Source organism: Mesoplodon densirostris, chromosome 7 (assembly GCF_025265405.1).
Source record: "Mesoplodon densirostris isolate mMesDen1 chromosome 7, mMesDen1 primary haplotype, whole genome shotgun sequence".
In the NCBI taxonomy this organism is placed as follows: Eukaryota; Metazoa; Chordata; class Mammalia; order Artiodactyla; family Ziphiidae; genus Mesoplodon; species Mesoplodon densirostris.
Genome location: NC_082667.1, coordinates 8,271,877 through 8,285,399, shown reverse-complemented (window position 1 = coordinate 8,285,399; position 13,523 = coordinate 8,271,877). Strand labels below are relative to the sequence as shown.

The window sequence follows — 13,523 nt, the reverse complement described above, 5'->3', positions numbered from 1 at the left end:
AGGAGAGGCAAAGACAAAAACCAGAAAGAGAGAGAAGGCAAATGAAGCACAAGACAGGGAAAGAATGGACAGAGAGACCCCGAAGCGAGGCACGTTCCCCACCCTTCCCCGGGCCTGGGCTGAAGGAAGAAGCAGACCACCCCTACCTACCTAGGCCAGCCCGTGGGACAGGGGACAGGGGACTACAAGTGTGTCAAAGAGGAGAAGCTGCCACCCAGCCCACATCCCCTGACCCAGGGACCCGACCCCCCCGCCTCTGCCTGCACTCTTCAGACCCCGGAGCGGATTCCACCCAAGCACCAACCCCGACCACACCCCATCCCTTGGCAGCGTGGCCTTTCTAAGCTTCCTCAGCTGGGCTGGGCAAAAACACATCTCCTCAATCATTTCTGGACACTTCTGAAGGCTCCAGCCCCATCCCTCCAGCTCCACCCCCAGTCTGGTCTCCTCCCAGGAAAGAAGAAAGGCCAGTGGGCAGATGTGCTGAAGACAGGCAATGCAGGGATGGCCTCTACCAGGCAGTTCTCCCCAGCAAACCAGAAAGAGGGACCAGGTGAGAGGTGGGCCGAGGCAGCCAAGAGGACATCCAGACATCCTTCCCCGGGGGCCCCACACATGGGCGGGGGAGGGAACCACCAGGCCCCCCCTGGCAATTGATCTGCCACCCCAGCGACCGAGAGGTACCACTCACCTTCCATGGGATGCTCCTCTACAGGCCGGCGAGGTTCAGGAAGCGGGATGCAGAAAGAGAGAAACAAAGGAGGACAGTTAGCGAGGGTACCAAGGACAGGGCTCTGGGGGGAGTGATGGAAGGTGGGCCCAAGGTCCCCTAGCACCCCCAGGCCCGGACCCAAGTCACCCAACCAGGAAGGCCCTGTGGGGATGAGACAGAGACCAAGCTGTTCCCTGAGTCAGAGCCTCACACACAGGGTCACACAGTCCAAGGGGACATGAGCCTCAAGTTACACTTCAGGAAACTGAGGCCCAGGACAGGGAGGTAACCGCTCAAGGTCACATGGGAAATCAGAGGCAGAGCCAGGAGCAGCAGTCAGGCGCCCAGACTCCCCCAGCACGCTCCCCCCACCCCCGCACTCCATGGCGTCTCAGAGACAGATGGGGACACGCTCACGCCGGGCTCACCCTCAGTGACACAATGACACACATAGGCACTTGATGATGCAGAGACATGCATAATCTCTCACACGACTCACACCTGAAGCCTTGCACACTCGGGCCCAAGCACTCCCCACCGCCACCCTGTCGGGGGAGAAAAGTCTGCGTACTCAGAAAACACAGCTTCTGCCTCAGAGTGCCGTGTGACTCCCATCACAGTCGCCCAGTCTCTCTGAGCCCCCATTACTTCCTCTGCAAAAATGAGACGGGTGGACTAGAGCTCCTCTAAGGACCCTTCTGGCTCTGGTTCTGTGATTCTGGGATAAATGCCTTCTCAACAGCTGGGTGTGGCAAAGGGTCCCCAGGCCAGACGGGCCACTTCAGGGGGCCAGACTGGGCCCATCCCTCTGTCGTGCCACAGCCTTTGGGCAGTCAGCCCTCACCTCTCAGGGGCCTGCCTGGGCCTGTCCCTGGGGCTCACCAAAGAGATCAAGAAAGAAGGAAGGGGGCCTCCCTGGTGGCGCAGTGGTTAAGAGTCCGCCTGCCGATGCAGGGGATACGGGTTCGTGCCCCGGTCTGGGAGGATCCCACATGCCGCGGAGCGGCTGGGCCCGTGAGCCATGGCCGCTGGGCCTGCGCATCCGGAGCCTGTGCTCCGCAACGGGAGAGGCCACAACAGTGAGAGGCCCGCATACCGCAAAAAGAAAAAAAAAAAAAAAAGAAAGAAGGAAGGAAGGTAGGAGAGAGGGTTCCTTCAACTAAGCTCAAGCAGGCTGGGCTCCGGCCTGCTCTATAAGAGGGCCAAGAAGGCCCCTCTGCAAACATTTCTGACCTGCCCACCTACGGGGAGCCTTTAGAGGAGGCAACAGGGGGAAAAGGAGGAAAAGGAACAGCACAACCTACAAACAAACAGACCAATTGGGCAAACACACACGCACGCAAGCACACGTATGTGGACCCGGGATACACACGTGTACACACAAACAGCTCTTCAGGACACACTCATGCCCGTGTGCACACACCATCTCCTACCTCCAGCCTCACTTTGTGTTCTCTTCTCATCTGCTCTTAGGGGGTTAGCTAAACTCCAGAAACACACACTGTCATTTGTCACACCTTATAGCACACCCACAATACACACACACAGGCTGAATGCAGAATCAATACGCACGCTGTGACCTAATACATAATATGAGATGCACACACTACACCACCCCACACTCCCTCCAGGGGCTAGAGACACACCCCCCAGGAGGAACACAGCCCCCTTTTGTTATCTATCCATCTATCGGTCTCCTGTTTTCTAAACCTACACACACAAGCCTTTACATATCCACGTGTGTTACAAACACACTTCTATACAACACAGAGCTTCTTTTACCTGACAGCTGCATCCCCCAAAAGCCATGTATACAATGATTTCCTTAAATAAACTGAATCACGTGACATTTATGGTGGGGAGGGGAGCTGGCTAGGAAGGGACCCTCGGGAAAACCCTTGGGCTCCCGAGAGCAGCCCTGTGTCCGGATCTCTTTGTCTCAGTGTGCTGGGGCCCTGGTCGGTCAGCACACTCATCTCTCCAGCTCCTGCACAAACAAGGAGGCACATCACCCGACATGGCGCGGATTTCAAACCCTATTCCCACCTGCCACAAATGTGGGTCGTGCTATGCTCAGGAAGGTCAGACGACCAAGTACAGCCTGCTGCCTGCATGAGTCTCCCCTCTCCTGGCTTCGCAGAGGGGCCCCTGTGGACTCACGGGCCTCTCTTTTTCGGCTGCCTTTCGCTTTCTGCTGATTCATCTGTGCCCCTCACCTGCCATCACGGGCCCCTCCAGGCTCAGCCCCGGGCCCTCCACACTCCTCTCTCTTCTCCCGCACTCCTCCATGAGAGTGCACTTTCGTGGCTAAGGGACCCCCAAACCTGTATTTTCATCCCTGGCCTCTTCCCTGGGGGCCAGTCCTGCACCCCCAGCCACGCGCTCTGCAATCACTCAGCTCCTGACACCCAGTCCACCACTAAAGCCGCATTTGACATCTCCACCCGCTGCAACAAAACTCCCGTTTCCCTGCCTTCAGCAAAGGCACTGCTTTCAACCAGCGCTTCTTGAACACCCAGCATGTGCCCCACACTCTGTCAGGCTCCAGAGAGGCCAAGAGTTAGCCACTTGCCAGACACCGTACAGACCCTCAATGTGCGTTGTCCGCATCAGCTCCCCAGCAGCCCTCACAAGCTTGGTGTGTTACCTACCTCCTTTGCAAAGAAAAGGACGCTTGCCCAGGAGCGCAAAATCACCTCTGCCTTTGTCCACTGTGCTCCTAGGTCATCAGAGCCCCCACGCTCACCCCTGACCCCCGGTTTCCTTCATTAGCCTCCTGCTGTTTGGTCCCCCAGCCCATGCCCAGCCTCGTTCTTGGGCACATGTACCAGATACACCTGACAAGTACTGCCATGATCAACACACATGCACATGCACACACACACGGTCAGAACTTTTCAGTAGCTTGGGTACAAACCTCTCTTCTGTGCTCCTGATCTGCCTTCAGAGAAGCCTGACCTGAGTGTCTCACGGGCTGAATGTCCTCATGTCCAAGATGCACCTCAAAACCCTCGCCCCTGTAAGCCCGTTCCTCCTGCCTGCACTCCTGGATCAGGTCAGACACCCAGAAATCAGCCTTGCTCTTTTTTTTTTCACACCAATCACCAGGTCCTATCAGTTCCAACTTGTAAAACTCTAAAAGCTCGACTCGACTCCTAGAAACACTTTTCATCCCTCCATCACCATCAGCAAAGCCCCAAGGCCAGACCCTCATCAGGTCCTCTCCTCGGAACATTAATAAGCCTCTTAAAGGATCTCCCCCTACAGCCAGTCTTCTTATCCTGCAAGTCACAGTCCAAGCACCACCAAAGTGGTCCAACTGAGTCACAACCCTGCTTAGAACTCTTCAAGGCTTCCCAGGGCCTACAGGATCAAGTCCAATCTTCTCAGGATAAGTCCCTTTGGGTTTGACCATGCCTCCCTCCAACCTCCTTTCCTGCGGCAGTCCGGGCTTCAGTCACACCCAATTTCTCCCCCTTTCCCTAATACGCCGCGTCTCTGCACATACTATTCCCTCGGCTTGAAACACCCTTCTCCATCCTCATTCCTCTCACCCTCAGCTGCCTGAGAAAGTCGACTCCCGCTTTCAGACCAAGTCAGTATACACTGGTCTGTGTTCTGAACTGACCTCCTAGCCATCCTTCTTTTGTGCCAGTTCTCGATATGTAGCTCGGGTTGTTATTTCACTTATCGCATCTCTATTGCGATTGTGTTTCCACGTCTGCTTCCTGGCTGGACTGTGAGATCTCCAAGAGGAAGGACAACGTCTCATTCATCTCTCTATATCCAGCTGCTTACACAGTTCCTGGCTCAGAAAAAGGCATGCCTGTGTTTGTTGAATGAATAAAAAATAAGAAGTGAACACTTCTCACTTACCCAGCACTTCAAACGTGCCTGGCTCTTTCCGTGCCTCGTTTCCGTGCTACCTCATCAACAGATACTACTATTACTCCCTTGTAAAGACGGGGAAATCAAGGCTCAGAAAGTGGAAGAAACTTACCCAAGGTCACACTGGTGGTGACGGACAGAGTCAAAATCTGAACCAAATCTGTCTGGCTTTAAAAGTTTCAATGGGCTGCATTCTTTTTTTTTTTTTTTGCGGTACGCAGGCCTCTCACTGTTGTGGCCTCTCCCATTGCGGAGCACAGGCTCCGGACACGCAGGCTCAGCGGCCATGGCTCACGGGCCCAGCCGCTCCGCGGCATGTGGGATCTTCCCGGACCGGGGCACGAACCCGTGTCCCCTGCATCGGCAGGCGGACTCTCAACCACTGCGTCACCAGGGAAGCCCTCGATGGGCTGCATTCTTGGCCTGAAGTTCAGGACTTCTAGAAGCTGGCTTTAATCTACAGTTCTGATTTTATTTCCCATAAAGCACAACCACCTTGGTCTGATACACTCAACTCACACCCTCTGGACTCCTCATTTAGACCATTTTCCTGGCGGGGAAACCCTGGTCTTTCCTTTACCTCCACAAATCTCACTCAGTCATCCTTCAAGATCTATAGCCAAGTCCCACCTCCTCCTTGAAGCCTTCTCTGACCACAAGGGTTAATAATAATAGTAGCATTTATTGATCACTTAGAATAGTGCCTGGCACATTGTAAAGGATTTCCATGTATTAACTCATTTAGTCCTACAACAACACATGACCTCCATTTTACAGAGTAGGACATTGAAGAACAATGCAATTCAGCAAACTGTCCAAGTTCACACAGCTAGCAAGTAGGAAAGCCGGGATTAAACCCGTCAGCCCATGCTCTTAACCCTTCTGCCACAGGAGGCTTTCCTTGGGAGCATCTATCTCATCTCTGGGATCTACAGCAGTCGCTCTCTGCACAGCTCTCTCTCGAGCTGTCCATCCCATTCTGCCTAGAGCCGTTTCCAACAGCAGCAACTGTCAGGACCACAGGTATGAGATGTTAGAGCTGACAGAGTGAGTCCACATATGTGACTTGATTTACTCAACTTTCATACACACAGGTCTTGAGTGCCTCCCCCGAGGGCATAAATGGCATTGTCTTGGCCAACATGAACAGGGGATTCCAGCAGATTCATTATCAAGGACAGGGATGAAGACCAGAACCAAAGAAACAGTTCTGAGCAGCCAAAACTGACATGATAACAGTTATGCATTAAAAAACTGTTATTTTGGGGGCTTCCCTGGTGGCACAGTGGTTGAGCGTCCGCCTGCCGATGCAGGGGACATGGGTTCGTGCCCCGGTCCGGGAAGACCCCACATGCCGCGGAGCGGCTGGGCCCGTGAGCCATGGCCGCTGGGCCTGCGCATCCGGAGCCTGTGCTCCGCAACGGGAGAGGCCACAACAGTGAGAGGCCCGCGTACTGCAAAAAAAAAAAAAAAAAAACCTGTTATTTTCTCATAGGAGAGCCTCTCAGACCCAATCCAGAATCCACTCCCTCTTAGCAACATACAATTCTAACATGCTGGGAATGCTGATTTCCCAAGTTCACAAATAGAGAGAGAGAGAGAGGGATATGGATTGTTACCTGACAACTCCTCCTCAGGGCAGAGGTGGAAAAACTAGAAAAAGCTAACATAAGAACTCAAAAGTCAGGCATCATTTCAGCCAGGGACAAACCTCAACAAAGGAACCACTGTGTGACAGTCCGGTGCAATACCTGAGGGGAATAGCGACATCCTGAGTCACCCAGAAAAGGTTAAATCACATTCCAAATATGCTTAGGGAGGCAGAGAGGTGTGCAACATAGTTTTAAAAGATTTCCATCTGAAATGTTGTAAATGCTAGTGAGCTGTGTATTTTTGGGATAATGCCCCCACTTTCCAGGGTGAGTTCCTCCCCGCGGGCTCCGGAAGCCTGTGAGTTTCCTGATCGATTTCCACTGCCCTCTCTCACTGCTGGGACGACAAATACAGGAACACCCTCATCACACAGTGGCTGAAAGGAGAAGCTGTGGCCCAAGGAATCTGGGGTGGTTGCTGGTTTCTAATGAAACGCTGTCCCTAGGCACCTCCAGTAAGCCAAATGCAGGTCATCCACGGACACAGCTGACTGACTGACTCTCCTTTTCGGAGGCAGCATGGAGAAGGTGGGGGGCCCCGGAGTCAGCTCGGTTCAGATCCCAGCTCTTACATCTCACGGGGTGGTCATGCCTTCAAGGCACCCAGCAAATGCCCACTAGCTGTGAGGCCCCGCTCTCTCCTCCCTTGACTGTGTATCCGATTTACTTTTTGTTCTAACTGCTCCTTCCCTGAGTCTGCAGCCACTCCTCTCCCTCCTCCTCCCAAATGAGCCCCCCTGAAGTCTCTTCACCTTCTCCTTGGCCACTTCATCTGACCCCAAAGCTTCAAATACTCTCTCTCCACACACGTGGCTCCCAGGTCTCTACCTGCAGCCCCATCTTCAACTCAAAGCTCTGCTCTCACACTTCCAACTGTCTGGATTCCTCTGTCCAGGAACACCAAGACAGGTGCATGACCTGTGGCTCAAACCTGCCCCCCGCAACTTCTCCCTCCCGCAACTCCCACCGCCATCCTTCCGAGCAGGCAAACCTGAAACCTCATCACCTCTGCCCCTCCACGTGCGAAAGGCAGAGTCCTACAGCTTCGGTCTCAGCAACAGCTCTCAGCCACTGCTGCTGCTACTGCCCCCACTGCCGCCGCCACCATTCCCTGCCAGTCCCCAAGACAGCCGAGGGTCAGGGCCCCAATATCCCTTTCCTGAACCATCTCCCACTGATCCTCCACCGCATGACTCTGCCCTCCGTATTCCATTCTACCCTTCACTCCCAGCTTCCAAAACACAGTTCTTCTTACTCACGTGCCTGCTCAAAATTCTTTTGCGGCTCCATTTACCAATACTCTATACACAGCATCCAATAAATGTTAGGTGAATGATTTAAGTCAAAATTCCAAGACCTGAGGAATTCTCTGGTGGTCCACTGGTTATAACTCAGTGCTTTCACTGCCAGGGACCCAGGTTCGATCCCCAGTTGAGGAACTAAGATCCCACAAGCCTCACGGCACGCCCCCAAAAAAGAAAAACTCCAAGACCTGGCCTCATCCTGCTTCTCCTGCTATAGATTCCACTGTTTTCCCTGTACTCCTTGGTGCCCCTCTAAGGACATGATGTACATTTCCCCCTTCCACGCCTTTGTCCTCACTAGTTCCATTGCGTAGTGTAACCTCCCCACACCAAGTTTACCGATCAACATTCAAGGCCAGTCTTCAATAGTATGCCTTTTGTTATTAACCCCTGACTTGTAAATTCACCCCGTCTTCAAAACCCCAAGAGCACTCTGCTTATAATGACAACTACCATTTACACCACTAATTATGTACCAGACACTCATTTCATTCCCAAAACAAACCTGTGAGATAAGCATGCTTATCCCCATTTTACAGGTCAGGAAAAATTAGTCTGAAGGTTAGTACTCATCTGACTCACAGGCTGAGTGAGTAGAGAAATCAGATTTAAACTCAGATCTGAGCCTCAGAAGACTATGCTTTAATCACTAAGCTACACTGCCTCACTGCATCTCTTTGCATCTCACTGCATATGCCATGCTGTTCTTTTGTTATTATTTATTGAGCACCTTCTATGTGCTGGGAACTATTCTAAGCACTTTATATGAATTAGCCAATTTAATTTCCAAAACAACTCTGTAACGTAGGTACTATTACTGTCCCCATTTTACAGATAAGGAAACCAGGGCAGAGAGGGCTTAAGTCCAAAGTCACTGCCCAGACAGCCAGACTACAGCATCTGTGCTCTTAACCACACCCTGGACTGCTTTTTTATCTGCTTCCCCAATTAATCAGGCAACTCCCTGAGCAGTGTCTTCTTCATGTCTGACTCACCTTCAGCCCCCAACACAAGGCTTATCACCAAGGAGGACTTGACAACAATCTGTTGAATTAAATTGCCAACAAACCTACAAAATATGAGACCCATGCGTCTATCTCCCTGCCAACACACGTATTACCACTGATTTCATTTCTCCCCAAAGCGAGGTACGCACCTGACATTCCATCGTATACATCTACATCCCCACTCCACTCGAGGTATTCCACACACACCTGTACACTCTTCTTCCTTGATCACTTTTCAGCCCTTTCTCCCCACACATGAGTAACATGAGGCGGAGTTCACATGTAAACCAATGCAAAATCCCAGTCTACTTGATGCCCACTTTGGCAGACAATCAGCAGTAGTACACACACTCAGTGACTCATACTTAGCTCTGTCTTCAGTCACCTGTGGCCAGAGCCCCAGAGAAAAGAAACAAATTACCTAGCATGGAGGTTCTCAGTCAGCGGGTAGGCCCAGACCCAGGAAGGCATTGGCAGGGCAGAGTCGGGGGTCGGGGGGCGTGGTCCAAAGGATCCACAAATCCATATGCACGCCAAATATCTGAAGGCAGATTGGCATGTCTTGCATATAAAGCTAAAACTATTTTTCCTAATGTATATTTGATTAACCACAATGGCAAATATAACATCAAAGCCATCTAAAAGCTTTCCTGAATTCATAGTAGCCTTGAGTCATGTTTTCACAATAAACAGATATAAAAATAACTACTATTTGGAAGGGGTACTGTGAATTACTGACTTTCAAAAGTGTCCCCAATCTCAGGGCTTCCCTGGTGGCGCAGTGGTTGGGAGTCCGCCTGCCGATGCAGGGGACACGGGTTTGTGCCCCGGTCCGGGAAGATCCCACATGCCGCGAGCGGCGGGGCCCGTGAGCCATGACCACTAAGCCTGCGCGTCCGGAGCCTGTGCTCCGCAACGGGAGAGGCCACAGCAGTGAGAGGCCCGCGTACCACAAAAAAAAAAGAAAAAAAAAAATTCTTCCAACCCTAACCCCAACACCCAAGGGTGGAAGCTCATTCCTGTCCTCCCTGGCTGGATGGGAATGTACTAGACGAAGTGTAATGAGCACAGGATATTACAAAAGCTGCCCAGGAAATAAGGAACAAATATAAGGGGAGGGAATGAGGTCATGGGTGGGGAGGAGAATCAGTAGAGTTGTCACTGTGCCTGTCATCGCCAGATGTAATCAGTGTTTATAACCACCATGGCCACCTACAACATATATCTGAAAATACACACATACATCGTTTCCTATACACATACAGCCTTACCCCAAGCCTTTATTCTATCAAATACTTGTTAATATCTCTTCAGTCATTCCACAGATCTTTATCAAACACCCACAAAGTGCCAGGTACTACATTAGGTGCAGGGAACTCAGAGGTGAATATCCCTCCCTTTTTATCATAGACAAAGCACAACTCCTTCCACAGATGTCACACACACACACACACACACACATACACACACACACACAGTGGGTCAGATACGCAACTGCCTCTCATAGCTCCAACACAGCTGCCGCAAACATTCAACTGATACACATCAAGCACATATACACATGATACAACCATCCCTGTCATGCACAGGGACCCAAACACATCTCAGACACAAAACCACACAATGTGCGTCCAGAAGCACACATCTTGTATGGCTTACTGGGAGCCTCTGGCCGATGAATCCTTTCAGGGAATTAATACAAAGGCTCTGGTAGACCAAGGGGGGCTCTGGTTGACCCGGGGGCCTCTGGCTGCATTTTTCATACACCCAGGCCAATTCTGCCACAGTGAGACCATGGACCAGTAGCCTCTCTGTAGCTCAAATTTCCCTTCCATCAAGTTAGGAGGGTGGTTCATCCTGTTTTCTTAGGAAGGCTTGGAGGGGAGGGGTCACAGGGACCAGAGAATCAAGTTAAAGGTCATGAAAGATTCCTCATAAAGTCCAGGTGTCTTACTGAGGTCTCACATGAAAATGCACGCACGTGGATACCTACACAAGCACCCGCACCCTTACACTTGTGTACTACTCACTCTACTAGGCACAGGACTTCTATTTGCAAACACTACTTTTCAAACAGACCATTCACACGTAACATACACACTGCCAGACTCACGCACCACTGTGTGCAAGCAAACACGCACAGACACACAATTTCACAGTTTAGGGAGCACCTGCACTCCCTGGAGAAAAGGTGAGAAGGTGTCAGATTAACTTAATACACATAGTTCCTGAAGATACATCACCGAACCCTGTACAAACAACTCCCAAGAGCCATCCAAAACCTTCATTATATATTTCTCTACCACAACTGCAGATACATAATCAAAACACAGACTTCCCAAGCCCAGAGCCACACCTGCAGATGTGGCCCCTCCCATGGCTGTAGGCAGGTCCCAGCCAGTAGGACACCATCCCCAAAGCAGTCCAAGGGCCGTGCTGGTCTGTGGGCACACACACTCCTCAAAGACCCTACCTCTTGAGGGCAGATACACACGCAACTGCTAAGTACTCCAGCTTCTAGAGGTGCCGGGGGAGCAGAACGCTCCATCTGTCTGCACACATCTGCTAGAAAACGGCTGCCACAGACCAGGAGATGCACGTGCCCCGTCCCCAAACTGATGGGGAACCTCTCCCCGACTCCCCAGCCAGACCAAAGTACAACAGGGGCCTCGAAATCCCTCCTTCCCCCACCCCCTCTAAAATCACAGCCCACCCCAGGCCTGGCGCCACCCTCGACCTTGTCCCCTCACTTCGCCCACTGCAGCCTCCTGCAGCCCGGGAGCCTGCGGAACCTCTCCCTCCCTTAACCTCCTTTTCAAGTCCCAATTCCACATCCAATTCCATATTCCAGAGTCCTCACCACCCCTCTCCAGCCCTCCAGTCACCCTTCCACACCCCACGCTCGCAAGGGCTCCAGTGTTTTAAACAGAGGCCTCCACTTCCAGTTTCTCACCCGGGAGAGACGACCAGCCATTTTTTTTGCCCGTCAACAAAACCAGCAACTCTAGTCACGAGCCTGAGAGGCCTCAGCCACCCTGTCCCTCGGGCTTCCTTCACTCTCAAAACACTCGGTTCCCGCCCTCCTGGCGCGTGCGGTCACCCTGGCGAACCCCACTCGCCCTCATCCGCCCTCGTACGCGCCGCCCTGGCCTTCTCGCCGCGCCCACCGCCCTCCATCCGGGGCCCTCATCCTCTGGTCCAGGGCCGGCCTCTCAGACAGTACTTCCCACCCACGCGCTGACCCTCAGACTGCGACCCCGCCCTCCTGGGCCGACCACGCGCCCGCCTCCTAGGCCCCGCCCACACCGACCCCACCCACGGCCCACGCAGGCCCCGCCCACCCCGTGCTGACCCTCTCCTTCACAGCCCTACACAGCTCCCAGCGGTACAAGCCCCACACACCGTCTTCAGGACTCCTTCACAGGACTCCCACCGTCCCCGCCCACAAGGCCCCACCCACTGCATCACATAGGCCCCGCCCACACAGATCACATCCACCAGCCCTCACGGGCGCCTCACAGTCAGTCACCCACCCGATCCACACGCCCTCAAGGGCTGGCCCTCACCCTCTCGCTAGTTGGACCTGACTACACAGCCCTACCCACAGGTCGCCACAGGACCTTCACTAGGGGACAGGGAGAGGGGCACTGGATGGGCTCACGAGGCCGCGCCCACACTGGCCGCGCCCACAAGGGACCCGCGGGCCGGCCACGCCCACGCCAAACCTCAGCACCCCTCAGCTCCTGCAGCTCACTGGCTGACCGTGCGCGCCCTCTCTTCGGGACAGGCGTCCTCACACGCCCCTCCCAACTCGCGTGCTGGTACACACTCACTCGCCCCCGTGCCTGAGCCCGCGGGCCGCAGGCGCCCCTACAGGCCCAGACAACTCTCCCGCCCCTCACTCCGCGCCCAGGCACCTAGCTGCGGCTCCCCCCAGGCTCACCTTCGCTGCAGAACTTGCCGCCGAAGCCCGTGTGGCTGCAGTCGCAGCCCACCTCGCCGGGAGCCAGCACGGTGCAGAGGCCGCCGTTGGCACAGGGGTTGCGCGCTGGCGCGCACAGCGGGTCGGCTGCGGCGCCGCGCAGGCCCTGGCTGCCCAGCAGCGCGGGGGGCCGCTCGCCCAGCTTCAGGTTGGCCAGGAGGCCGCTGAAGGGTGGCTCGTACTTGACGGTGCTGAGCGTGAGCGCCGAGAGTCGCACGTCGGGTGGGATGCCTCCCACGAACAGGTCGCTGGCCACCTGCATCTCGCGCCGCTTCGAGCGCACCTCGGCGGCGCGGGCCTCGCCGTCCACCGCCAGGGCCGTGCGGCGCGCGTCGCGGGTCAGCAGCACCATGTGCCAGCGGTCGTCGGCCACCAGCGTGTCCAGCTGCAGCGTGGCGGGCTCGGCGCACGAGAGCGTGAAGCGCAGCCGCAGGCGCCCTTCCACCAGCAGCAGCTCCAGGAAGTCGCAGTCGCCGCCGTCGTCCAGGTAGAGCAGCAGCGCGCGAGTAGCGTTGGTGCGCAGGCTGAAGCTGAGCTCGCCGCTGCTCGCCGCTCCGGCCCAGCGCGCGTAGCGCGCCCACTGCCCCGGGCCGCCGCCGAACTCCAGGCCGCCCGCACCCGCCGCCAGCGTCAGCAGCAGCAGCAGCGGCAGCGACGGCGGCCGCCACGGGTTCCCGGGCGCCATGCCTCCGGCGGCCCCGGCCCCGCCCGGCCCCCGGCCCCGCTCAGGCTTCAGAGCCGCGGGCGCATGGGGCGGGGAGGGGGCCGGGCGCCCCCCGCGCCGAGCGGGGCTCCCTCGCCGGCTCACAGTGCCATGGGCCCGGCCGCAGGGCGAGGCGAGCAGAGGCCCAGGTGCCGGCTTCCACGGACTGAGGCGGAGGCGGAGGCGCCCCTCCCCCGCTGCGGGCTCCGACGGAAGATGGGGGAGGGATGCCTGCGGGGAAATGGAGAGGAAAGGGTTAATGAGGGGCTCGGAGG

The 13,523-nt window shown here is 55.0% G+C and overlaps 1 protein-coding gene across 7 annotated transcripts in view; it reads right to left on the bottom strand.

Annotated features, from left to right (window-relative positions):
• The window catches only part of NRXN2 (neurexin 2), a 99,542-nt gene extending 86,312 nt beyond the window's left edge, over window positions 1-13,230 (bottom strand). For all 7 annotated transcript variants that reach the window (XM_060102825.1, XM_060102827.1, XM_060102828.1 and 4 more), the window contains exons 1-2: window positions 12,507-13,230; window positions 692-709 (exon numbers count right to left, since the gene is read on the bottom strand). In XM_060102825.1, the coding sequence (XP_059958808.1) occupies window positions 692-709; window positions 12,507-13,230 (742 nt within the window). The remainder of the gene's footprint in view (window positions 1-691; window positions 710-12,506) is intronic.
• Window positions 13,231-13,523: the final 293 nt, after the last annotated feature.